Consider the following 27,914-nt stretch of genomic DNA (forward strand, 5'->3'; position numbering starts at 1 on the left):
GATAGCGTCATTTGAGACGAAAGGTGGCACACCTGATATGGTTACTTTAGTTGCTGATGCCACTAAAGGAGCAACGGGCACAAACGTTTCATTAATCCCAAAACCGTTAAGTTATTTCACTAATTGCTCTGATAAAAAAAAAAAAAAAAAAAAAAAAAAAAAAAAAAAAAAAAAAAAAAAAAAAAAAACTGCCTTATTCATTCGCGATGCTGAGAGAATATTGTCAAATCCAATCAATTCTCCCACCACCACGAGCACATCCTCCACACTCACGCACCTGCACCCATTACGCAGCGTTAGGTGCGAGGTTACCTGAATCAAATTAGTCACCATACCAGCGCGCGACAAAAAGCCGCAAACGGTTTAAGGGAAACGAACAACAAAGCTCCTTGATATTATGCTTAAGACAAAGCCAAAACAAAGAAAAGGGACTGAAAGAAACTCAGTTTGTACACCGGCTGTCCAACTACCACGCTCCACTCGCCCCACCATACTTGCGCATGCGCACAGAGAGAGAGAGAAAAGTGAGGGAAAGAGTGCAAAAGGAAGATTGGGGGCTCTGGCGAGGGAGAGAGAAAGAGAGAGGGGGGTTTAAAACGTCAGCGCGTGTAGGAGCCCTGCTGCCAGTCTGCATGTACTGATATGTGCGACGTTCGAGGAGTTTGCGCTCCGGTCAGGCTCGCGCACTGGGATCCTAACTGTCACCAGCACATAAAAGCGCGGATAACGGTGATGATTCCCCTCACACAGCAACACGACAAGGAGCTAAGTGTACGCAGATGGCAGCGAAGAAGTGTGCTGTCAGTTTCCAGACACCTTTGGATGTGACGGGCTCCAAGCAGTGGAGCTTACCGTGACAGACAGCAGGTGGGATTCCACTAAGAGGAGAGCTCGCGCTTGACTTTATGTTGGACATGGGAACGGGTCTCGACTGTTTTGGATACGGTACCGGAGGAACCGAATCTTCTTGAACGGAGAGCTGTCGACAGATCAGGACATCGACGAGATGCGCTCCGACCACGGCTTCATCCTGCTGCTCCTCAACGGGACAGCGTGCTTGGTGAGCGGCTGGGGGGTGATACTAAGGGGTGATATTAAGTTTTAGCATTGCGTTTACTGAATCGAACGGGGTCTCTGTCAACGGTTGAGTGGTGCGCTTCGAGTGGCCGTCACTTGTGCGTAAGGGTCTTCCCGCCGTGCGCTCGCGCTTCACACTTGAGGGCGGGAGTTTAGGAAGCGAGCTCTGGACAGACCCGCGCGCTCGAGCGCTTATTGACTGTTTCTTGAACGCCACGGTTCGCTTCGCGCGCAAGGGGTCCCATGCCTATTCTGTGTATTTCGTGTGAAGGAAAGAGAGGGGAAAAGGAGAGATCCAGTAAAAAAAATAAAATAAAAAAATCAGAGGAGTCATGATCCTAATTTTTCAACGGCCACCAGTGACAGCTCACCTGGTGCCCTAGGTAGATATGACAGGACCAGGACAGAGAGAGAGAGAGAGACTAAACCGAACACACAATGTAACAATGTTAAAACTTGTAGAAAATATTTTAACAGTGTCTATTTCTATGTTGTTTTTACACAGCAGTTTTATTACAAGTAATTCAAATATGAAACTTGAGTTTCAGACCAAAAAATCACTAAGCAAATCACAGATTGAATGCTGGCCTGGAACAGTGTGTGTGAATGGAACGGAGCACCTGAGAGTTTGAGGTTAATCCACTCCACTGGTTTTCCATTTTGCGGCTTCAACGATGATGGAGCGAGGAGGGGGGAAAAACCGCTCTGGAAAAATGCTCTTACTTATGAGAACTTAAATCCGCACCACTCACATACACTAGTCTGCAAAGACACAACCACAGACAAGTGGTGGTCTGATATAAACCTGAAGTTAAAGAAGAGTAAAACAATTATATAGTTGCTCACAGTGCGAGGAGACAAATGTTAAGATGCCCGACCTTACCTACAATTTTAAATAAACCAAAGCAAAAATTTTGCATTTTGAGAAAACGTTTACATTTCTAGAAATAAGATTTTACAGTCATATGTAAATTAAGGCAAATTATTTGCGGGAGATGTGACTCGATTTACAGTAACTAAAAAATATTTGGATGTGGGTGAATGGGTGATTTCTGCAATCACAGAACCACAGAACAATATAATAGGAAAAACAATTTAATAACAATAAGAACTATTATGAATAATTTTACTATTAATATTCATGGCACTTCTGAGAATAAGACTCTAGCAATCCTATAGACCTATAGATGTTTTATCAAAGAATGAAGAATACCTGGGAGTAGGCTGTCCTCTGTGTTTAGAGTCAATTGTTGTCTTGGCACACTGTACAAAGCCTTACACTGCCCTTGCTGTACCTATGACTGATTTCAATGGGTAAACTATGCCAGGGTATCATTAGTTTAACTTTAGAGCAAAGGTTGTGTACGGCTGCCTGTTTTTCATGCACCTGCGGAGGGTGTTATAGCAGTCTACATTTAATCCCCCTCTAGCAGTCTCTGTGTTACAATTATCTGCTGTGTAGCTGGAATAATTCATGACTTCTGCTTTGACATGCTTTAATCCTCTTTTATTCTACAGGGATACAAAATACTGTCATTAATGTGGCAAACAAAGAGAAGATGGGAATCAGAATTTGAAATCTAAACAAAAAACAAGCATTGCTTTATTTGCAGTTTAATTATGCCACATACTGGAACTTTCAGTAGGATGTTGCATTAGTACAAATCCAGCTTCCTGCTGTAAAGCCTCCCATTTGGCTACTAACATTTGTCCATTCGAAAGGGGGCGGACATCTAATAACCATGAGAAATCTTCCCTAGATTAATTACAAAACACCTACTTTGTAATTAACTGAGAAGGGGCTACCAGAGAGAGGAAATTTAATAAGGTCACATTCCCTTCAATCTGTAACCCAAGTTTGGATTTGATGGGGGTCAGTCCTGAGAGAAATACACAGCACACATACCAGGGCATCGCCAATCTTCTGGGCTTGACAAATTTTAATAAAGAATAGAAACAATCTTACAGAAATGCATCTGAATGAAAGTGATATTTTTTTTTTCCTAAGTGATATGAAAAAATACAGCCAAGAAAAGAAACGGGCTGAAAAGAGCAGACTCATAAAATTACAGGTGAAGGTTATAAGAAGTTTTATTAAAATACCATACAGTCTGCCTTGTGTGGCTTGCAGAATGCTGTCTGTGCATACTTTCAGATATATAACCATTCTTTGCATCAGGAAGACACTAATAACGTAATTATCCAATTTAGCTTATGGCATTAGGTCATTTATCTGCAACATTACTTAAAACCTGAGGGAGAGTCAGACGCAAGAAAATGGCTTACGCATTCACACACCTCAATTGGGCATCATGGGTAATTAATTTGCCGTGTGACAGTGATAAATTATAGAGCAATCCATGAATTATCCCTTATTAAACACTATTATGCAGTTATTATTAATAGACATGTAGAGCACATTAATAATCAACCTTAATTTTCATCAGCTTTATTGAAACTAAAGGGCCTGCATTAATAAAGCCTTCAAGCATTTGCCTAGTTAAACAAAGGAGCTTTCATTTAATCTATGGCCTGTGCCATGAGGTGACTGAATTTAGCATCTAAGAAAATCCACTGATCAACAGATGTTTATGAGGTTAGAAACTTCTAAGTCCTGGCCACATACATATTGCAGAGTTAAAATTATTATTTTTTTTTTTTTCGTGTCTGTGTGTGTGTGTGTGTGTGTGTGTGTGTGTATCAACTCAGTCTTGCAAGAAGTAAAACAACAGGCTCCTCTCTTCCACAGTATATCTGATTTCTCCAAATATTTAGTCCTTTTTAACCCCGCCTCCTTTTTTTTTTACAATCAACTGCAAGTGCGCATTCAAATCTGCCTCCATCCAATCAAAAACTGATAGACTGAAACAAAGAACTATGCCCTACATTTTTTTTTTCCTCTTTCGATTGTGTACGTCACCATATGGAAGTAAAGTCATTACCATAAATAAATTCTGTGCATAAACAACAGGTATAAGAACTCACATAGGGAGTATTTTGAATGTACACTGAGCAGATCTGCACACGTCAGTTAACACAATATAAAACAATTAGTAACCAAATATAAACTATGCAAAATATTAACAATATAAAATGTTATCGATATAAAATACAACACAACAAAATAAACTATATAAAAAAAGTACATGCATACATATGCGATGGTCATCTATTCTGTCATCTATCCTGATTGTGATGATTGAAGTAATTTCTCCACAGAACAATGTCATGCAGTCAAGAGCTTATTGCAGGCAATTACCACGTTAAACGTGTTTATGCTGATGATATTGGCGCAGCATCATTCTCATTATGAACTCATTAAATTAATACAGTTACAAGATGTAATTTTTCAGAGCAGGCTGTCCACTTTCTACACAGTCATGATGGAAAATATACTACACACTGATAAAATCAGACAAATCCAGTCCATCTGTCTGGGCGTGTGCAGTAAACTTTGGTTCTGGAATACACAGAAATTATAAAAAAATAAAAATAAAAAAAAATCACACACTTTTCTTAATGTGCATGTGATCAATATTGATGAAAGTTGTTTGTGTTTTCAGTTTAGAGAGACGTTTCTGATTGGACAGTCATACTTCTTAAACTAAATCACACACACAAAAAAGCCAGAATAGAATAGACACAAAGCCGTTCAGGAGAGTGTTTCGAGTATGACTGTCACTTAAACATTGTTGCTTGATTTTAAGCTCTTAAAAAATCTGTTTGCATGCCATAAACGGACAAATATTCTATGACTCACCTGTTAAGCTACGCACCTCCTCTGTCCCTCACGGTCTGCCGCCTTGTCTGGTCAGATTTACTGTACAAGTAAACTTTGAAACTCTCCCATAGACTGACCCACAGTTACTGTATCTTGAGACAGAAAGAGGGCATGTTATAATAATAATGTTTAATTTATATAGCGCTTTTCCAGAGCTCAAAGCACTTTACAAATCAAAACATAAACACAACAAAAATACAAAAAACAATACAGTGTATGTATCAAACTTCACAGAGAATCATGTTATAAGAAAACGGATAATCCAAAGTGAGAAATATATGACCAAGAGTCCATGCAGCAGGAGCAGTAGTGTAAAATGCAGCAGCCAATAGTCCCTCATGGAGCGGCACACCAAGCAACCAGAGTCAGGCTGCACCTCAAACGCCACAGAGTCCAAAGGAGTGCAAACTCCAGGACCCCGAGAGGCATACGGGAACACTTGGCTTGGCGTCCTCCACAGAGCCTGAAGGAATGCAGAGCAGACCCCAAACGGCAAGCGGGAAGACCAGACAATGCTGTCCACCATGCCGCAAAACACTCCTGTCGGGAACGCAGGCACTCCACTTGCAGCACCCACACCACAAACACCGGCAGGTAGGCAGGCCTGTGGGTTTAGGTAGGCCGGATGAAACACTGTAACAAAGCGTCATAGTGGGGCACGCCACCTCTGCGCACCAACGAGAATCAGAAAATGAATTGCCCAGTTAAAAATCAAAGTGCATTTATAAGTGTATAGATGTAAAAGCACATTTAAACAAGACAAACCATACAAACAGCCCAGTCTGAAGCGGCAGCCAAACGTGCACAGTGTACTCACTCAGACAAACAAGACAGAGAAACCAAAGGGCAGTTTAAACACTGCGGTCTACCTGTGTCCCGAATGTTAAACACTGAGGATTTTATGCATTAGCACAGTCTGGCTGACCCCTGGAGGAGCCCATATTCTGTACTGTTGGTTTCCCATCTGCCTCCTTCCCAGAAATGGGCATCATTGACATTGCAGGATTTCCCCATTGAAGATAAGCTGGCAAAAAAGCACAGGACAGCTAAAATAGCACAGCTTTTATGCCTAGATTATTGGTCCCTACTCTTAACATCCAATTATATCTCAGTTAAATGCCATTATATAAATATCGAAGCACTGCTTAATTGAAACTAACTCTAAGGTAGTGAGTGTGCTTGTATTACACTAAGCATAAAAAAGCAAGAAGTGGATTCTGCAGTGGTTTCTCTTCATTGTAATTAGGGCTATGACCTGAGCCAGAAACACACAACACAGATAATGCATTGCAAGAGCATGTGCCCTTGGGTTACTGTGGTGGTTAAAAAAAAAAAAAAGAAAAAGACCAAAAAAAAAAAAAAAAAAAAAACCTTCAGTACTCAAGGGGGCGACAGAGTTACCTTTGTCATGTCATGTCTGTGACATTAAACTAGATGTGTTGTTGTTCAGGCAGACAGTTATATCATGACAGTAGATGACCTGACATAGCAAACTGTCGTTTGAAACAGGTCATTTATGGCAGTGGTTCCCAATACTGGTCCTGGAGAACCCCCAACACTGCACATTTTAGATGTCTTCCTATTCAAACACCTGATTCAACTCATCAGCTCATTAGCGAAGACTCCAAGACCTCAAGTGTGTGTCAGAAAAGAGAGACACCAAAAACATGCAGTGTTGAGGGTTCTCCAGGACCAGGATTGGGAACCACTGGTTTATGGTAATGCCTGATTTACGGCCATTGCAAGAAAGCTGAGAAGTAACATGTACTTGTATTGTATTATGAATTTTTGTTTGGAAATGCAGTGATACCTGAAATTTTGTGTGGGATGAAGCATCTGCGTTCATGTGCTCAGATATGTTTCTGGCCTAAAAGAGAACCATCTGCTTGAAACAGATAGCATTTTAAAACCACTGACATCACAATCATGTTTCCTCATAGATAAACATAACCAGACAGAAATATCATGTGTATGACAGGTAGAGTAAGACAATAAAAGTGTCATCACACATACAAATATTCATAATTTCAATAACACTACATAATGTTCTTTACATTAACATTGGTTTGTGCATTATGAATTTTCTTTATTAAATTTGTTAAATTATGTATTTAAATTAAATGTTAATTTATACCATTTTGTTCAGTGTTAATGTTAGTTCAAAATGTGTTAACTAGTATTAATGTATACAACTTTTAATATTAAAAATATATTTTACATGTACAAAATTACCATTAACTAAGATTAATAAATGCTGTAGTTTTTAAACAAAGCATTGTGTGTTCAACTACATGAACTTGACACAGTTTACAAAATGTGCATAAAGAAAGATTCATTTTTTTTTTACCCTTTTCTGTCTTTTCATGTTATTGCTGATACAAAAACACCTTCAAATTATGCTTCAAGGTTTACCTCCATCATTTTAATTAATACACAGAACAATCAGTTTTCATCTTAAAGAAATGAACTGACTTGGAAAGCAGGACAGATTTGTTTGTGTCTGAGGAGGTTTTACACTTCAAATAGTTTCCCAATCAGAAACAGACTTGTAAAGGGGCAAAGATGAGTTTCTTCTTTATGGACGCAGTGCTACATTCAGTTTATTTGACATCTGTCAGCATCTGTGAGAGTAGACAGTACTAGCAGAGCATTGCAGTGACCTCATCAGGGTGTGACAAAGGCATCTGCTGACATCATTAGGGTGTGACATAGGCATCTGCTGGTGAAGCCTTCAAGGCTGGATGAAAACGGTTATATTGTTTTCTTATTGTTCCTCCATACGGAAGTTCTAAGCGGCCATGCATTATAATTTTTTTTCTTTTTGTTTTCTCGTTATAACGACTTAATTTTCTCGTTATCTCGACATAACGAAGGTCGTTTTATCGTTATAACGACTTAATTTTCTCGTTATCTCGACATAACAAAGTTCGGTTTCTCGTTATAACGACTTAATTTTCTCGTTATCTCGACATAACGAAGTTCGTTTTCTCGTTATAACGACTTAATTTTCTCTAAGAATTTACAAAACTGCGCAAGCAGGTGGCACTATAGACCTGAATATAACTGATGGGGCGTTGTATACTATCCACTTTACTGTACGCGGACCTTCCTCGTGATCGCTATAATTTGTGCAGTCTTGTTTATTACTGACATTTAATTAATTCATAAATGTTAAATGCTTGAATCAATATGAATATTTTGTGTATTAAGTTCCTGCTAGATGCATGAGTTTCACCAACGCATTCTGTTTCATCAAAAACTGCTTACCAAAACCAAGGTTGACATCACTGTATTCTGTTTGCACCAATATATATTATATTTGTGCTTCTTTTAGGCTCATGATTAATTTAAATTTAATTTTAATTTAATGATTAGGTAGTTAATAAGCGGAGATGTTCTGTTTATCTACAGTAGGACGGGATTTAACGATGTAGGCTGATGTGCTTCTTTTCCTTATTACTAATCTTTATTGTTAACCATATTGATGAGAAATGTGATGTATATGTAAAACCCACACACTAATTTAACTCAGTTTTGTTCTGTAATGTTGTAATGGTTTTTTTCTACACACACACACATACACTACACGTACACATGAACGCTCTTTTCAAACAGAAGCTTGTAACACACATGATATCTGCCACATAATGACTACTACAAATTACAAATTATATATTATTTTATTTCATATAAAGGGAAAATTAAAAGTGAGTTTAATCCAAGCAGCTCTAATGGTGCGGTGTTGCCATTTAAACATGTTAATTACAAAAACAAAACGTTCGTTGTACTGTCTCTGGAAAAAAATCAACAGTGATTGATCAGCCTTTATTTATACAGTATTGTAGACGTTATTATTACCTAGGCGAAGCAAAATTTGCTGAAATATAGGCTACAGTAAGAGCGCCTGCATGGCTGTCCATCAGATGCCTGTCAAAGTTGAGTTCGTTACTATAGCAACAGTAAAACTTTCATGTCGTTATAACGAGAAAACAAACTTTCGTTATGTCGAGATAACGAGAAAATTAAGTCGTTATAACGAGAAAAAACGAACTTCGTTATGTCGAGATATAACGAGAAAATTAAGTCGTTATAACGAGAAAACAAAAAGGAAAAAAATTATAATGGATGGCCGCTTAGAACTTCCGTACCTCCATGGTGTCCACTTCAATTTTAATTCTTGAAATCTAAAATCCTTAATTACTAAGTGAGCTGTCAATTCAAGGATTAGCTCTGAGGCTGCTAACAAAGACTGTCTAAAAAAAATCAAGATTAGTATGGGGCTTTTCATTGGCTGATGTCTAGAGAGCAATGTATACTGATGGCTGAACTGATTGCAAGAAAAGATGTACACAAAATTACTCAGTTTAATTACCCCCCCCCCCCCCAATCAAAAAGTCAGTAGGATTTTGATCAAACGTACTGTAATGGGTGGGGGGGTTGGGCTTTAAATTCAGCCTTGATTTTTGCTAATAGATGTGGAGAACATGAAAGTGGTTGGTGTTCCTCAGGCTTTCCTGAATGATGTAAAACATTGGCGTAACAGCACTAAAATGATCATGTTCACGATATTTTTCCTTTGAAATGGAATCACTCCAAGAGTCCTCCCTTAATACCAGACATGACTTTTCTTACTAGAGAATTTATCAAAGGAGTCAGTTCAACAATTTCATTCCCCGCCCTGCTTTTTCTCCTGCTCTCTGTGTCTCTCTCTCCCTTTCTGATTCTCAGTGCGTTCCATGAATGATCTTAACAAGTGCAAATGGGGTCAAATACATGAGATCTAAACTGCCTGTTAGAGCCTGTCCTATAGTGCTATGGAGAATCCCATTACTTTGGGCATCAGCTGTGCTCTCAGCCGTGGAGGAAGGGAAAGAAAACAGATGTAGTTTAGGTTGGTGTTTGTGTCTATGACATACAATCAAACCTCTCCCATTAGACTGTCTTGCACCGCTGCCACACATAGCCTTGTCGGATCTTACAGTGTCACTCTTTATCACCAAGACTAAATATGACAATTTATACATCATTTTTACAGTTTTGATTGTTTTCATGCTCTCAGCAGATGATAATTAATAGCTCAAAATGGAATGTTGTCTGATTTTTTTTCTCATTGCAAGTGTACACATTTAACTTAAACAATATTTTAATTCTTTTAGTTTTGTTCATGGTTTTCTGAGGATGCACAACCTTTGGCATCAAAAACAAAAGATATAGAAAGTGTTTTTCCTTTCAGTTAACCTTAAAAGTTAATTATACACTACCATTCATAAGTTTTTAAATGTTTTTGAAGGTCATTTCTTATGGTCACTAAGACTGTTCAAATATAACAGTAAAAACAGTAATATTGTGAAATGTTATTACAATTTAAAAGAAGTGTTTTCTGTTTGAATATATTTTAAAATGTAATTTATTCCTGTGATGGCAAAGCTGAATTTTCAGCAACCATTGCTCCAGTCTTCAGTGTCACATGATCCTTCAGAAATCATATATCCTGATTTGTTGTTCAAGAAACAGTTCTTATTATTATCACAGTTGAAATCAATTGCGCTGCTTCATATTTTTGTGGAAACCATGACACATTTTTTTCAGGATTTTTTTTTATTACCCTGTGATCAATTCAAGTATTGTTATTTTTTTTTTTACTTACTGACATCAAACTTGAACAGTACTGTAGGTACCATTTTGAATTTGTGTTGCTAAGCTCCTGTTACAAAACAACAGAATGTTTCATTAATTTTTTTTTCATTTAGCACTGTTTTGCTCTTCACAACCCAATCAAAAAGTGTCGCAACCCACCAACAGCCCCTTAATCAAAGAACTTTTATGAACAATTATGGCTCTGCTAACACACCCTCTTTCTCCATTCCCAGCCCACCTCACTCTTCCCTAGCCCATCTATACCTGCCTCACCTATCACAGACCAGATTGTGCTGATTTGCACCCATACACACATTCTCTCTGTCAATACGGCATAATGCACAAATTTGATAGCCAATTCAGGCACCGCCATCACACTGTGAATACCGAATTAGCCCTCGCTCCACAAGCATCACTGAACTGAACCTATCCAAATTATTTCAGATGTTCAGTTCAAGTGGGACAGCCCATGGCCAAAAATGACACAGAGACAAAGGTGAGGAGAAGGAAGGAAGAGACCAATGTTTGTCCAGCAGCCGGGGCTGAGGTCATGGGTGGGCATAAGGTTCTGCTTATTGGGCTCTTGTGACCCCATTGAAGCTGGCATAAATTATTCATTAAGAGTCAATCGGCTTGTTTCTTGTGAAATTACCTTTCTCTCCCCTTTGTGTTCTCTTTCTCCCTTGCGCCTCTTGTCTTGGTGTGGAATAATTAGTTCTAAGGGCAGAGCCGTCTGCAGATTTTAATCATGTAACAGAAGGAGAAATCTCCCAGCGTGAGCAGATGAGGTCTGTTGCAGAGAGTGAGAGAAATAAATGTGTCGGTGAACACTCAGGAATCTGAGTGGGATCTGGGGCCTTTAATTAAAAATTGATGTCATATTAGAGATGGAGATTTCAATCCAACAGCCTGAGGAAACACAGGAGCGCACGGCACTTATTGAGAGACTGAGAGAGAGAGAGAGATGGAGAGTGAGAGCGAGAGAGAGAGGTAGTTTTCATTGCACCTCTCTGCTTCCCATCCTCTCCCTCAATTATATGAAGTGATTTAGAAAATGAAAATCTCATCTCATACATATTGTTTTCTGCATAATATTCAAACTTAATTTGACACTCAGGTTAACAGTGCAGTGTTTCCGCTGGGACATAACACATTGTGTGTGTGTGTGTGTGTGTGTGTGTGTGTGTGTGTGTGTGTGTGTGTGTGTGTGTGTGTGTGTGTGTGTGTGTGTGTGTGTGTGTGTGTCGGTGTGCAGTACCTTGACACTCAGAGGCTCAGAGGAGGTTATCATCCGAATCATAGCACTAAATTAAAGACATATTGTCGGATTTATTGACATATACTTGTCAGTTACCTTGATTAATTTTCTACCTTCCTCTTTGGAGATTTGTAAAGAGCACGAGCCTCACTTGTCAATATCTTTCTTTCTAAGATTCATATGCAGTGGCTGGTGTTACTTACTCTATCTGGTTGACAGAAATGCACTGGAACAGGGACCTGCATTTTTTTTAAACACAGTAAATAGTTTTATGAAATAGAGGACATCTAGAAAAACACAATTGCCAGAAACTGTCACAGTTTGGCTCAATATGGCAAAATAGTAAGACTTTACAATAATATTAACATGTGTTACTTCATTTATTAATGCTACTAAAATAGTATGTTAAACTTGGATGAATAAGTGTTGTAATTTTAAATACACCACCATTAAAAAGTTGCAAAAACAAATAAATTACTATTTTTAATAATAAAATAATAATAATAATACAGTCACAAATTAAACTGATCAAAAGTGAAAGTAATTTTTTTGAGACTTCTTCCACAGAAAGCAAAGAAATGTGATAAGTTTACTGATTTTGCAGGTAAAGACATTAAAATGTAGGACCACTAGGGGGCTGGGGTTAGAAGACGACTGACTACGTAAAATGGAATTGCAACAAATTTAATTTCCATAATGTGATGCATTATTTAATTAAACAAAATTCATTGACTTTATTTTCACTTTGGACTATCAAAATAAATATCAGAATATCCCAGGGTGATTAAATAAAAATGCAAGGTGAGCCTTGACTTTATCAATTAGGAGACTGGTTTGTGAAACGAAAGCTATGAAATTACTGGTCAATATTATTCTTCATCAGTGCTGTTTTATTAGGAAAAATATAACACACTCTGGTATAGTGTGCTCTGTAAGACAGAAGACATTTCTACAATAAACCTCAATTCCATGTTGCCTTATTGGACATTTGAACAAACTGCCATATTCTTTGTTTCAGAACAAAATTTCAGTCAGTGGACACAGGCTCTTCCCTTCAGGAAGGTTTACATTAATCGCAGTGCCTGTTTCTTTAAACGACTAGGCAAAAACATGTACCTCTTTTTTTCAGTGCTATCAGTCTGAAACTCTGTAATTGTGTATCTGTCTGTTCTACTATTGCCAGGTGAGATGTGATTCAAAGGGCCAGAGCTGGCTTCACACTCTCACACACTCGTTATGGAATATTTCAGCCCTCTTGAGGCCATAAGGTTGCTGTTTTAAAAGGTTACCCACAGCAGACTGAAATCCTACCTCTGATATGGGCTTATTTAAATCCATATTAAAAAATTCCTTTCAAAGATGGCAAGTTATTATATGCTCAGTGTTTTTTCCTCTCAAACAATCATTTTTCATAACAATATGAAAATAAGCATACACATTTAATTAAAAACTGTTTGAAACTGTTTTTACCAAAAACCAAAATGTAGGTATATTATTTTCTGCATTTTACACACAATTTCTTATTTCATGGCTGATCTGACTTTTTTTTCCATTTATGACACCCTAGTTTGTGACATGTATTCAATTAGAAAGCTACCATAAACCCCATTACTCAATTGTAAAGCAATTACGAAAGCCATTATTCAACCTTTTCAGACAAGACCCCATGGAATACAGATCCTCATGGCACTGAAAACATTCTCAGATTCTCCTATGGATAAATCAGCAGAATCAGTGATATATTCCCAGATGCAGTCACTTGAGCTCTGCTGAGTAAAATGGTGCTGTCGTCTCTTTAATTGGCCTCAGTAGAGCACTGTAGCTGTCCCTTTAAGAGGTAGAATGTTGTGCCAGTCTGTTTTTAATTGGCTGGGGAGAAACTGTGTACCTGTCTCTTTAAATGCCTGTTTATTGCCTCTGGAACTGTCAGGCCCACACCGGTCATCTCCCGACTCTTCTCTAAACTGCCTGCATTGTTCTCTTTCTCCCAGCTCCCACTCGCTCTTCTACACTTGTCTGTCTCATTCTGGCTTTGAATGTCGTCTGCCTGCTCTCCAGATGCCGTCTTCATTATCGGAGGTGCTGTACCTCCAGCTCATCCCACCTTCTCTCCAATTTTTCACTCCCTCTGGCTATGTTCGGAAAGCCACACTATACTGTCTTTGCAGTATGTGCACAGTATACAACTTTTCTGGTGTGCAAACTGTGCAGTATAAACGTAGAGTACACTATTTGCAATTGCATTACTTTTTCTTCACTATATTATTTTTGGTTGACCTTTTTTCCAATTTGCATTTATTGTACATTTATTAATTTAACAGTTGCTTTTATCCAGAGTGACTTACAAATGGGAAATACAACAAAGAGATTCATCCACTTTTTATCTTAAGGACATTGATAGGAAAGGAAAGCTAGAGGGGTAAGGGACCGGAAAATGACTTGAGCAAGTATATGTTCAATTTATTATAAGTGACAGTGAAGATTTTTCCGTTGTTACAAAAGATTTCCATTTCAAAAAATGTATCATGGTTTTCACAAAAGAATAACTTTATTCAACATTGATAATAAAGAGAAATGAGCATCAAAATATCACCAAATATTAATTCGGCTTTGCTATCAGGGATAAATTACATTAAAAAAAAAGAAAAAAAAAGAAAAACACTACAATAGATTGCCTCTGGAGCTGTAAATATATAACAACAATAACAAAATTGTAACAATATTTTAGAATATTACTATTTTTCCTATTTTTAATCAATCATGAAATCATTTTAATCAAATAAATGCAGCCATGGTGAGCATAAGAGATTTTTTTAAAAACATTAAAAAAATCTAATCGAGCACAAATTTTGAACACTAGTGTACATACTGTAATGTGCAATACTCTTGTATACCAATATCTTTATCATCTTTTTGGTTCTTCACTTCCTTCAACTCCTTCTTCATCCCTGCTTCCAAAGCATGAAACCATTAAAAAAAACATCTCTTTCTGTCGCCTGGAGAAGCACCTAAGGCTTGTTTTCAATAACTCTAAATGAGTCACAATTACCACAATGTGCTTTTAGTTCTTGTAAGTTTTTAGAAAACAAGTTCTGCAGCTCAAAGCAATCATAGCCATATACTCATTAAAATCCAAATTTACTTGGGATCCCATAAACAAGTCACTGGTGCATAAAGAACTCACACAAATGAATACTCTATGAATAAATGGGATTTAGTGCGATCAACCCAGTGTGCTTTTACCACACATTGTTATATTAAAGATAATCTAATTTAAAGGTGTCTTGTCTTTCCCCACCTCTGTTTATCACATCTAGTCTTTTCTTCTTTCTCAACCCACCATAATCCACATGAAAGTTGAGTGTAGGATTAGAGAGCTGGACAGTCTAGACAGCCGTTACACTTTCAGTCCTGCGTATGCTACCAACGCCTCCAGCTGCGGTCTTCCCCTCCCATGAGTGTTTCATCTGGCAAAAAACATACTGTGTTATTCCACCCGCAGTGTTTAGAATGGCTCAGCTGCCTTGCACCATTTACTTTAAATGGTATAAGGAAGGGAATGAAGTCAAAACCACATCAAGTGTGCAGGAAGAGGAAATGGTTGATGTAGTTACAGATCTTATTAATGAAAGACAGAGGAACATCCCTGTCAAGAGGTGCAGAAAATTACAGTGAGATTGGATGAATCATGTCCTTAATTTCACATATGGAGGGCAAAGAAGTTATAAAATCCAATTCATCTCATTCAGAGATGCTTTCCTTCGGTTACTTGATATATAGTGTGGATAATAATATCCTGTCAATTCCCTTCAGTCGCCTCCTTGTTATTTATTTATGGTTGGAAATTTGTCAACAGAACCCTTGAAATAAAGTTTCCTTGACCATAAATGAACAAGGAAGTCTTTGTTTAAGGCCCTGGAAGCACTTTTTATACCTGTCTCTTCACTAAACAGTTGCACCACTTTTTTGTTTGGTATTAACCACCCTCAAAAAAAGAAGAATTCTCTCTTTCCTATCTTTTTTTTTGTTTGTTTGTTTGTATTTTAATTTTTCTGCCCAAGCACGTGTACTAATCTAGTCTTCTAAACTTGGCATTGTGTACTGCAAATACAGTAAGGTTGAGAATAAGTAAATTTATCAGCCATCAAAGTTGCTATTATTAGCAAAGTTACTGCTTTTAAAACAAGGAAAGTGTATGACGTGATAAGTAATTCATTGTTCCTATTTTACTTTCACAAACATTTTGTGACATTTCTAAAATCTTAGCCTTTCTGTCTTGTTTAGCTTTCCACTTGCTCTTGATGAGGTCAAAGCTTGCAAGCCTGTTGGAGAAAACTGGCCACAGATCAATATGCGAAGTCAACCATTTCCCAACATATGAGGAGTAAATGACAGATACAGAGAAAGAGAGAGAGACAGATGAAAAATGAAATTGAGATCAGGTTATAGGAATGAGGGTAATGGTGCGGTTGGTCCTCCTTACCCCTCCTCTCTTGAACCCGCCTAACATTCATCCTCTCTTCTGTAAGGAAAAAAAGATAGAGAAAGAAAATGAGAGTGAAGTCTGAATAGATTAAAATCAATATGTCTATCTGCTTTTGATTTTTGTTCATTATTAATCTGGGGCTGAGATGCTTCTCCAGGGAGATATGGGAGAAATGGGATTTACTTGCAGGGCCTCCTGTGTGCTGTTTTCTGAAGGTGGTTTTAGCAGAACAAGTGAAAAAAAAAAGCACAGAAAAAGAAAAGGATGCACAGAGATGAAGAACTGGGACCTGATTGATTGATTAATTGCTCTTACTGGACATTATGGAATTACTTCTGCCTTCTGGAAGAAAGTGACAACACTTGACTGATCAGAATAGTGTATCCAGACTAGAGTGTTTACTCCTCAGAGGATGATGGGATGAAGAACAAAGCTTTTAGTTGGTGAAAACAACATTGCATCATTCAGTACAGGGACACAGCAAAGAGCGCGTGTGACTGTGTGTGTGCGAGCCATTTATAAGCAGTAGTTGTTTTTAACCCAATATTAGATATAAAAAGAAATGAGTGTTTTAATTTTTTTTTTTTACAAACAGATCTGAAATTAACTGGAGACTGTGAAATAGACTGTAACATAGACTTATCACACTACAGTCACATATATGTCAGTGCTATCCACAATCAATACCATAATTCTGACCGACAACATGGGATAATGTACAGTTAGCTAGTCATTAAATTAAATTAAAAATAAAACTAAATAAACCCTGACAGGGTAATTAGAAAGTGCTAAAATAAAATAAATAAAATAGACTCTTTCGTAAAGTTTTGGTAGAATTCAACAAAAAAAATCTTTAGCCCATACTAATCCCGGAATGAGTCTCAGCCGACAATACAGTATGTGCATTGAATAGATAGGCTCGTCAAGACATTTATTTCTAACTTTGAAATTCTAAGCAGAATATTGCAATTTAATATTTATACTCCCAATTAGCTGGCATGACATTCATGCAGGACCCACTCTGCATAGCTGCTGAGCAGATTAGCAGATCCGCAACGGAGCTAATGTAGAATTATTCAGTCTGAAAAGGCGTTGTATGCTCATCAAGGCCAGTTATTAATCCACGCATTCTTTTATAGAGGCACAAAGAAGTCCACACAAGATCCAAGCAAAGTGACTGAGAGCCCGGAGAAAAACGAGCACGACTACAGAAGACTGAATTAGCCAGAGCGTGTTGCGCTAATCCGTACTGTATAAAATCTGCCTTATCAAGATTGGAGATAGGCACTTAGAGTAAAGTAAAATGAGTATCAGGCATGAGTAAGCCTGATTAAGCCAGAATAAGCCTGCATAAGACGAGATGAGATGGGCGTGAAGCATCAGAGTGGGCTGAAGGATCAGGGTTGAGACAGGGCAGCATGCATTATGGAAGAGAGAGATCCTTAAGCTCAGTGGATCAGGCCTGTCCTGACAGTGAGAACAGACTCATACACACACACACACACAAAGATAGGCAGAATCTTCAAAAACTGACTATGACCGCATACATTTACTCTGAGGGTGGACTGGCATATATTCTGGTTGGAATATACTAAGGTTAACCTGCTGATAAATAAAGGCAGGTTTCAAATAAGGTCTCTTAAGGCACTACCTTATTCTCTTCTTTCTTTTCTTCTATGATTTTCCTTTATACATTCTACATTTAAAAACCACCGTAGCTACCCATTCATAAGAAAAATCATACATCTCTTTAATATCTCTTTAATATCTCAATTGGGTTTAGTAGACAATAAGAATAATTGGGGGGCATAATAGTAATACAATTTTAGTCCTGAGAAAAACACACCAGTAATTTCTTTAGGGATCTCAACAATGTCTCAAACTGTGCTCAATTTTGCCAAAAGAATGCAATTAAAATCCACAAATTTCGATATGAACATTTCACATCAAAGTTTTCCCAAACCAGATATGCTACCCACAACAGTTTTACAGCTCTAAACTCTTATTATATATCAATATTCTCATTCATGTCTATGTCTCCTAAGGATTTTTGATACTTTAATGTCCATAAAGTCTTGTGAGCAATGAAGGATCAATATGGATGAGCAGTGATTTTTATTTTTTGTACTTGCATTATGGTTGCTTAATCATTACAAAACTAGAAATGTTCAATTCAATTCAATTCTTTTTTAGAAGAAGTTCTTTTTTAATAACTCAAATGAGATAAATCGATTTGTAAATTTTTTGCATTGCCAGTGAAAGAATAAAAATATATAGGAGTAATACAGTGTCAACAAACTGTAAGAAAAGAAAATGGTGGGGGAATAGGTAATGGTAATTTTCTGCCAGGAAATGTTTACGGACATTTTTGTAACTCTAACCCTAATCCTAAAACACAACACAATGCAATGTGTAATTCAAAATAGAAGTAAACACATGTGATTTATTTATTTATTTATTTATTTATTTATTTATTTATTTATTTATTTATTTATTTTTATGGATTTTTGCAGTATGACCTGGTGGAACCATAAACAACACTTTACACAATTTATGTAAATTATATAAAAAAACACATAAATGCTAATTTATTTGTCTTTTGACATTTTATACTTATTTAACTACAAAAAAGCATGTAAAGCAAGTAATGATAGTTAAATAGATTAATAATTTTTCATCAACTGAAATTCATAATCTAAACAAATTTGGTTTGCTAACATCAATCAAACTTGTCAACATTATAAAACAAATTCACCTTAGAGAATCCAAATGAAATAAAATAAAAATGGCTTCCCTTACCAAAAAGTAGTAGCAAACTTTGAGTACACAACTATTTGCCTCTATGTTTGTAGTTTTTCTGCAATTATACTTAAAGTGAACTTAAAGGTATACTGATAGTTTACTAATTAAATTCTTTGTACACTTTGAAGTATAGTCTCAGTAAACTACTTGTTAAGTATACTCATAATTTTTCCTTAAGTGAACTTTACATCATACTTGAAGTATAATACTATGTCCCTATTTAGGTTTTAATTTGTATATACTTTGTTATATGAATATCTCAACATACAAAACATCCAAAGCTCTTCCAAAGCTCTTTATCGGTCGACATTTTAATCCATAACGTTACAGTTTTGATACTGTTTCATGTCAGATGATCGTGTTACATGTGTTGTTTCTTTTTCTTCTGCACTTGTGTTTTTTTTTTTTTTTTTGGGGGGGGGGGGGTTCTCTAGATGTGTACTAGTGCCCTCTACCGTATAACAATGAAAACACGAATTATATGAGCACAAGTATATTTCAATATATTTAGAATTTTTGTAAGTATAAGTCAAGTATACTTAAATGTACATAAAATGTAAACCAAAAGCATACTTTTCCGATTTTTAGTTTAAAAGAAGTATACTAATAGCACACTTGAATAAACTTATTTTTCGTAAGGGTTACTAAATCTGTGTCCTCTCTTTGAACCTACCCTAGGTTCAGAGACACTTCACACTTCAGAGGCAAGTCTCAGTTATATTTTTATGCCCTGGAACAGATTGTGTATCTATACACAATGTGACTATGTGTTATGTAAGATGCCATCAGTTGACTTGGACACCATTGAAAGTGGGAATTAATTTTCTTGGTTGTGGTCCATGTCACCACAACTCGCAAGGTCTCTGCAATTCATAAACCTGGAAGTGAGTTCTGTCTCTGGCGAAGTCAGAGAGCTTCTGTACCGCATAAGACTGTTTCCTAGAATTGAATGTGTCTTTTGGGGGAGTTTCAGCTTTGAACCTGACAGTGCGGATACAATGCAGCTCAGGCCCATGGCTCAGAGAAACAGACCAAACAGAATTTAGAGCTCATCAGATAATAAACAATACATCAAAGCATTGTTCTCTGACACTCTGCAACACACACACAAACCTGTGAAGAGTCACATCCAACAGTTTGATCTAAGGTATGAAAGCTCTTGTTGGATTATCTGTATATGAGTTGTTTCAAATAGATCATTACCATTTAGTAATTACCAGTTACACCCACTCTGGGGCTCTTCACCCAGCCATGAGCCCACGTAGCGAGGCATCTCATCCACCTCCACAGCTCTCTATATACAAATAATGAGACAAACACACACTATTTTATCTAACAACATCCTACATGCTTTCTGCACCTCCTCCATTCAACCCCAGAGCTCTTCCTCTCTCTGTTGTATGTTTCCTGTGTCTGTTCATGTCTAGCAGGTCCTTAATAAATAAAATATTAAAATACATTAAAATTCGTTAATTAATGCTAATTTGAATACAAGTTTTTTGTGTTTCTTGAGAGTGAAGGAGTTCAAATCTCTCTCACTCTCACTCAGTCAAATTAGCTTTGGGAGTCCTAGAGATCTCCTGTAAAAAATAGATAAGCCATAAAGGGATCAAATAATTCCCACACAATATCTAAAGCAATATCGTAAACCGGTGAGTGTAGAGTGCAGGTCAGACCACAGAGATTAATTCCTGTTGACGGTAGTCTAATGTGGCCTGGTCAATTTAGTGAGGTGTCAATGATGCTTTGCCATGGGTGAATGTTGATTCAAGTGCTGAGGATGTTTCCCTTTTAGCTGTTCTTTTTCCTCCTTTCAGTTCAGTCCTTCAAATTATGCTGTATTGGAAGGCGAGCACTGCATTAATATTCCTCTTCTTTTAATTGCAGTGTTTACAAGGCAGACCTGTACTGATATTCCTCAAACATGCTGTTTTTCTTCATCTTCTCGATAATTTTATGCAATCAATTCAGCTTGAACCATTAAACAGAATTCAATAACTTGACTCCATTCAAACTTTATTTTATAGATTTCAGCCTTAGGTGCTCTGTCAATTTTGGCTTTTATAAACTTTTTTTTTTTAAATTGAAGATTCATGTTCAAAAGTCTCCCTTTGCAATTCAGTATGCAAATATCAACAACATCATTGCTGTCTGAGATTTTGAATTTATTTGAATCCATTCACAATCTAAGACAGCAATGACTTTATTGCATTATTGCCTTACTGAATTGCAAGTTCTCTTTCTTTGCATTTGTTTGTACAATTAATTGATTCATATTTCCATTCTCACATCTGCAAAAGACAATAGACATGTTACATGATGATTCTCATTCACAGTCAACAGAAAACAAGGCAGATGCTGAACATCATGACAACATCAAAGTTATGCAGAAACAAAGTCTTAAGTTAAGCCTATATGTAAATTGAAACACTATTCTTTTGCCGCCTTGCAAACACCAGTATTTCAATTAGGAAATGCAAATCTAGATCCTATTCAAATTCCTGTCTGTGTAACCTTCTCTCTCTTTAAATGTCACATTTTTCATCTTCTCTATTATACTTTCACTCACCAGCTCACTCTTGCTTCTGTTTTCTATCCTCCAGCTGGCTCTAGGACAGGAAGATACCCACTCATTATCTTCTTCCTTCCCCTCGTCTACGTCTAAGTCCTCCTCCTCAGCAGACTCCTCAAAAACTCTGGGGGTTCTGGGATCTCAGGGTTCGATTTCACCCCTGAGTCGCTGGGTAATGCACAGCCGTGGCCGTGCTGCCAACACTTCCACAATGGAGCTGCCCTATCGATCGCCAGTGCCCTTCTCCAAACAGGAATTTTGGGAAATGCTGGGCAGTGATCTCCTCAAATCAGACACGGATGCATCAGGGAACTCACGTGTCAAGCGCCGTCCACCAATCGTCAAAACAGGCAAATTTAAGAAGATGTTCGGCTGGGGTGACTTCTACTCCAACATCAAGACGGTGCGCCTCAACCTGCTTATCACGGGTAAGATAGTGGATCACGGGAATGGCACCTTCAGCGTCTACTTCCGTCACAATTCCACCGGTCAGGGGAACATCTCAGTGAGCTTGGTACCTCCAGTGAAGGCAGTGGAGTTCGACTTGGAGCGCCAAAGCGTGGTCTATCCTAAAGACTCGAAGATCTTCAACTGCCGCGTAGACTACGAGAAGGTGGACCGTAGCAAACGCACCTCACTCTGCAACTATGACCCCTCCAAGACCTGCTTCCAGGAGCAGACACAAAGCCATGTGTCCTGGATCTGTTCCAAACCCTTTAAGGTCATTTGTATCTACATTTCATTCTACAGCACAGACTACCGACTGGTGCAGAAGGTCTGCCCAGACTATAATTACCACAACGAGTTGCCCTACCTACCCTCAGGCTAGAGCTTTGTGAAGCAATGGACTGGGGCAAGGAGGACTGGTTGGGTAGGAATTGGTATACAAAGGAACAGTTATATTATGGATGTGAAGATGAATGTGCAATGCTGATTTGGGAGGGCTTTTTTAAAGGACACTGAAGTCCTTATCTAAAGACTCTTCAGAAACTTATCATTGAGCTGATATGGAACACCCCCTCATGACCTGAACATCAAAGGTGGTTCTCTAAAAGGTGAATGTACAGTATTGGATGTGCTGCAGTTGATGTCTTGAAGAACCTCTTAAGCAACCTGGCAAATGTGACCTGCAAAAACATAAATATGCAAAACCAAATGGTCAGGCCCAGGTGCTCAGGGTGGAAGTGTCCGCTACATCAGTCCGAGTCCCTGATTGGCTGCGCTCATCAGTGCCCAGTGTTATGGTCTTCTAATCAACACACGGGAACAAGAAAATATGGTGGTCACCACAGGGTGTTATGCAGAGGTGGAAGAGGTTGCTGATTTGGTATACACTCTTAAAAAATAATGGATCTTTTTTCTGTGGTTCCATGGCGTCAGTGGTTCTTTAATATCAAAGGAACATTTCCATTGCACAAATGCTTTTGTAGAGTGGAAAATGGTTCTTTAAATTATTAAAGAAAGAAAAAAAACTTTTTAAGAACAAATCAATGAAAGGTTTTTTTTTTTTTTGGGGGGGGGGACTGTGGATCTATGGCATTGCTACAAACCCCCTTTTGAACCTTTACTTTTAAGAGTGTAGCTTTTTTTTTCCAAAAACAAACAGCTAACACAAAATTACCACAGCATGCCTCACTGACACTTTTTCACCTCTGTATATTTAACACAAAAACAGTAAAGGATGACACAAAAAGAAAGCCAGTGCTGTAAATGCAGAATACAAAAGTCTAAGAGAAAAATTACCAGATTTCATAAAAAGATAAAAGCCTCCCCTGCCTAATATCAATGAGAAAGAATGAAAACAGGACAGGAAGCACTTTAATTAAAAATACAAGACCGAAAAAGAGATGTTGAGTCTGCATTGAGCCCAATTTCTCTATTGTTCTGACTGTTAGGGAAGAGCAGAAAAGATGTTTTGTTTGGTCAGGATTCCTGACTTTGTGCTGTGATAACTGTTCTGCTGAACGCACGATTGCTTCGTCCTTGTTTGAACATTCCCTTACAGTCAGCCGGTTTATCATTGAGAAAAAAAAGAGAGAGAAATATTATTGTTAATTTTGTATAATTTATTCATACTACACTGGGAGAGCTTGCATTACATTCTGAGATTTACCTGGCCAAGGACTTCTCTGGATGTAAAATTACCACATTAGATGAACAGTATTCAAGCTGACCTTCAATGAACACACTGTTTATCGATAATTATTGTGAAGGAAAATCAGTTATATAAAATTCAAGTGGATTCAGATAAAACATGGGCAGACCTTTTATGTTACCTGGCAAATCAAGACCGAGCGAAAACAGGCCAGGTGAACTTAAGTCGTCAGGGGAGAAATGACAGAAGAGCAAATACAGAAAGGAAGGATGGAAGGTAAAAGACAGCAGTGGGAGTTATGACGTCTGCAGTAATGAGCAGGTGAACATGACAGAGTGAAGAGGAGAATGAATGAGGATATGAGTGGGGGAAAGATGATGCACAACATGAGAAAATGAACAGGAGATGGACCGGGAACAAACAGATGAGAAAGGGACAGAATGAATATAGGGGAGAGGAAGAGGAGAGAATCACAGAAAAAGACTGAAAAACAAACTCAGGATGCTAAATAGAGTAACATAAAAGCACAATATGGAACATCAAAGTGTCGACTCACTGAGAGAGTGGGGGTGGGGGGCTTTTTATGAGCCCACAAAGGGGAAAAAACCCTCTTTGCCTGAAGTTAAATTCAGTACGGTGAATATCCCTGTGGGTTTTCATGCTATTTAGAGAGTTACAAAGATGGAAATATCCTGCTGGATAGATCAGTTTATCCATGTTTTTAAAATATATACTATGTATCTCCCTCTAATCTGAAATTAATTTTTTTACATACAGGCAAAGCTGCAGAATACCTTGACAATAGCCTGTGTACCACTGTCATTGTGTGTAGGGTACTTACTCTAATGACAAATGCTTAGGGTCCAAAATTACCTGACAATATCACCAGCAGGTCATCTGGAAACTTGTACAGTAGCATCATATTTAAGCTGGTTTCCATCTCTTGGTAAAACAGCAAAAAAACGAAAACCAAAAGACATCACAGTTAAATGTATGATGATGAAAAGTCATTATCGCCATTCAGCTTAACAGATGGTTTGATTTTACATCACTTATATCTGACTATCATTCTTACAGTCCGACTCAGTGTTCATTTTGTACCCTGTAATTGCTAAAAAAAGGTAGAAGAAGAGTCACCTGTGACTGCCATAACAGGTCTGTGTCTGATCTGTGTAATTGAACGTTTGATCCACACTTTGATGCTCTGATCTGTCTCTGTTGCTTCCTAAACCATGTAGAAATGTTTGGCCAGACTGGTCATAGCAAATTTGCCTCCGTCTAATTCTCAGTCAGACACATGAAAATAAAACACCTCTGTCAGTGCTCCAGGCTTTGCTCAGTGCAGCATGTCCCGTCTGCCCTGCTGGTGAACTGAGTGCTGGGGCTCACAGCTCTGTGCTCTCTTCTCCCTCAGGTGCTGGTTTGGACTGTGCTTCCTAATCTCCTGCAGTTTAACTACACTACTGCCTGCACACAAGTGACACACACACACACACACACACACACACACACACATAATGGTGTAATTGCTCAACATGCAGGAATCTTTCATTCTTTTTTTATTGGTTCTATTTTGTTTGTATTCTTTCGATAATTCAACTTCATTTTGTGTCACTCATTCTCATTCATTCTTTCATTTGATCATTCTCTTTCTCTATCAGTCATTATTTTACTTGTGTTTGCTTTTTAACATTAATTCTTTCTCGCTCTCTTTTGTTTGTTCATTCATTCTTTATCTTTTCTTTGTCCGCTTTAACTTGTCTTCTTCCTTCAATTCCTTCATTTTCCTCCCTTCCCCCTCTCTCTCTCTTTCTATTTAAAATATAGGGAATCTTTCTTTTTTGCTCATTCCTTATATTTCTTTTTTTGTTCACTTCCTTTCATTTGTATGCATCCCTTTTGCACTTTCTTCTGAGCTTCTGAGATTTTGTTCTTTTTTTCTCTTTTGTCATTACTTTTTTCCTTCAATCCTTCCGTTTTTCACTTTCTTTCATTCACTCTTCCTTCCATCTCTCTTTCCCACTCACTTTATCTCTCTTTCTGTCTGATCCTCAAGAAAAATCTTCAGCAAAGCCCTGGTGGTTCCCTTCACTCTTCTCATGGTCGCAGGATGTTTTGGAGCCCTCCTTTATACTGCTCTCACACTTAGCTAACAACAGAACATTAAGTGTTCCCCTGATGATTTCATACAAGAGTTTGCTGACTATAGTGTGTCTATATTAAACCGCTGAACATGAGCACAAGAGGGCTGCACTAAAATGTACAGTTTAGAAATCAATTCTAATTTGCTTCTAATTGCTTTCAGGTAATGGTAGCACTTTGAATGCTACTTACCCACAAAGCTGGCTGCAAATCTGTTTATACAAATACACAACGCAGTCCCCTACAGGAACAGATACCATTATATCCTGGGAAAATATCTCCAAAACAACTCAGAATCTCCCTCTGACTGCAGAAGAGGGATAAGGAGACTACACTGTCACGCACTGCTGGGCGTTGCCAAGGCAAGGATAAAAGTTGAAGTGGAAGAACTCTTCAGTTGTCATAGCGACAGGCTCTTTGGCTGGCCTGTCGGGCTTGGATGGAGCATCGGACACCTGGTCAATCCGTAGAACCAGAACTGAGCTAGCGGCCTCTATAAGCAACAAATTGTACAATGAAATGTGGTACAACATGTACTGAACAGACATATACTGCACATAAATATATAAATAAATGAATATTTATAAATATATATATATATGAAAATATATATATGAACACAGATATATACAATAATCCAACTCCCTGGAACTGGATGAAGCTGTATTACATGTCAGACATACAGTGGACTTTTCTCTGGTTCATTTGAGGTTTACTGTTTATTTCTATATTTTTACATTGTTTATTTTACGTGTGTGTTATGTTGATATAGTGTATGGATGACAATGGTGGCATTTATTGTGGTTTTCTGACATCTGACAAAAAAAATAAAAGAATAAATTAGAGGAAAAGCACTGAGTTTGGCTCCCGAGCTCAGAGGGCTAAAGTGACTGTCGTCTCAGGTCTCGTCTTGTTTTGACTGCTGATTGACAGAGGGGATGACATGTGCATGACATGAAAGTCCATGTTATTGCTCTATTTGCATATGTGTATTCAGTGCCTATGGCAAGAAGCGGGGAAAACAGGAGGCAATAGTCCACAGGGACACGGAGAAAGAGATGGAATGAGAGAGAGAGATGACAGAATTACTGAAACAGTGGAACTATACAATAAATTGCACTTGAACAGTGTCACCGTGAACCCAAAACATCTACTGCTACAAAGTTTCTTTTAATTTCTTTTCGTTCTTAGACATAATTCGCATCAAATATGTCCAGGATCACAATTAAACCTGACATTCCAGAGCATGAAAATTAGCTTGAATAATATTGTTGTAAGGCAGATTGATTACATCGTTGTATTTAACAGCAACTTCAGCTACCCCCTCTGTTCTTTTTGTCTTTATATATATAGTTTTATGTCCCTAAACACCCTCCACTCTCTCGTTTTTCTCATTCTTTTCTCTCATCTCCCAATCCGGCCTCTTCCACAGCGTGCCTAAGGATAACCTTGGAGAGAGTGATGAAACCGCTCTAAATTGGGCTGTGTGCTCCCGCTCAACCCAAAGTTAATAACATAATTCAAAACAAACCAGCAGTGACTTCCCACAGCACATCACACAGCAAGCAAGAACAGAACAGATAGAAAAAAAGCATGAAGAAAGACGGATAAAAAAAGTGAAAGATAAGTGGAGATAAACAAGTTTAAGTGGTAAGGAGTAAAACAAATACAGGAGGTGAACAAAGAAAGACAGTGGGCTATTGAACATAATTTAAATATTTCATCAGTAAATAATCAATAAATAACAGAATATCAGACTGCTACTTTGGGTTATTGCCTTTGCATAAGCCAGCAGTTTTAGGACAAGGCCTACGATCATTAAATTAATCTGCATTCAATCTGATGATAAGAGAGCAACTGTATGAATGAGCAGCCTTCAGAAACTGAATTTGATGTAATACAATTTTGTTTCTGGTCACTTCCAATTCTTTACAGACATCATTCATAAACATTTATTGAAGAAACTTAATCAATAAGCTGTTATTAAAATACAATCAAAATTCATCAACCATTCAAGTTTAAAAGCAGCCATACAGAATTCCTAATGCAGAGATGTTGCTTATT

The 27,914-nt window shown here is 37.7% G+C and overlaps 1 protein-coding gene across 2 annotated transcripts; it reads left to right on the plus strand.

Annotated features, from left to right (window-relative positions):
* Positions 1-398: 398 nt before the first annotated feature.
* LOC122137958 (neurexophilin-1-like) lies at positions 399-27,845 on the plus strand. Of its 2 annotated transcripts, XR_006155173.1 has the most exons (3): positions 399-1,060; positions 21,645-22,668; positions 26,014-27,845. XR_006155173.1 is itself a non-coding variant. In XM_042727579.1 (2 exons), the coding sequence occupies exons 1-2, from the start codon at positions 1,007-1,009 to the stop codon at positions 22,440-22,442; spliced, it is 852 nt and encodes a 283-aa protein (XP_042583513.1). In that variant the 5' UTR covers positions 399-1,006; the 3' UTR covers positions 22,443-23,129. The 2 variants fall into 2 exon arrangements, 1 of the variants encoding a protein (XP_042583513.1); XM_042727579.1 differs by lacking the exon at positions 26,014-27,845 and having other exon boundaries at positions 21,645-23,129.
* The last annotated feature ends 69 nt before the right edge of the window (positions 27,846-27,914 follow it).

Source organism: Cyprinus carpio, chromosome A3 (genome assembly GCF_018340385.1).
Source record: "Cyprinus carpio isolate SPL01 chromosome A3, ASM1834038v1, whole genome shotgun sequence".
Taxonomy (NCBI): Eukaryota; Metazoa; Chordata; class Actinopteri; order Cypriniformes; family Cyprinidae; genus Cyprinus; species Cyprinus carpio.

What these genes read in the sequence shown, in the direction of transcription:
- LOC122137958 (XM_042727579.1), top strand. Translation starts at nt 1,007, where the DNA reads ATGCGCTCCGACCACGGCTTCATCCTGCTGCTCCTCAACGGGACAGCG. An exon ending in TCAACGGGACAGCGTGCTTG is followed by an intron (nt 1,061 to 21,644) that starts GTGAGCGGCTGG and finishes TCTATCCTCCAG; the next exon opens with CTGGCTCTAGGACAGGAAGA.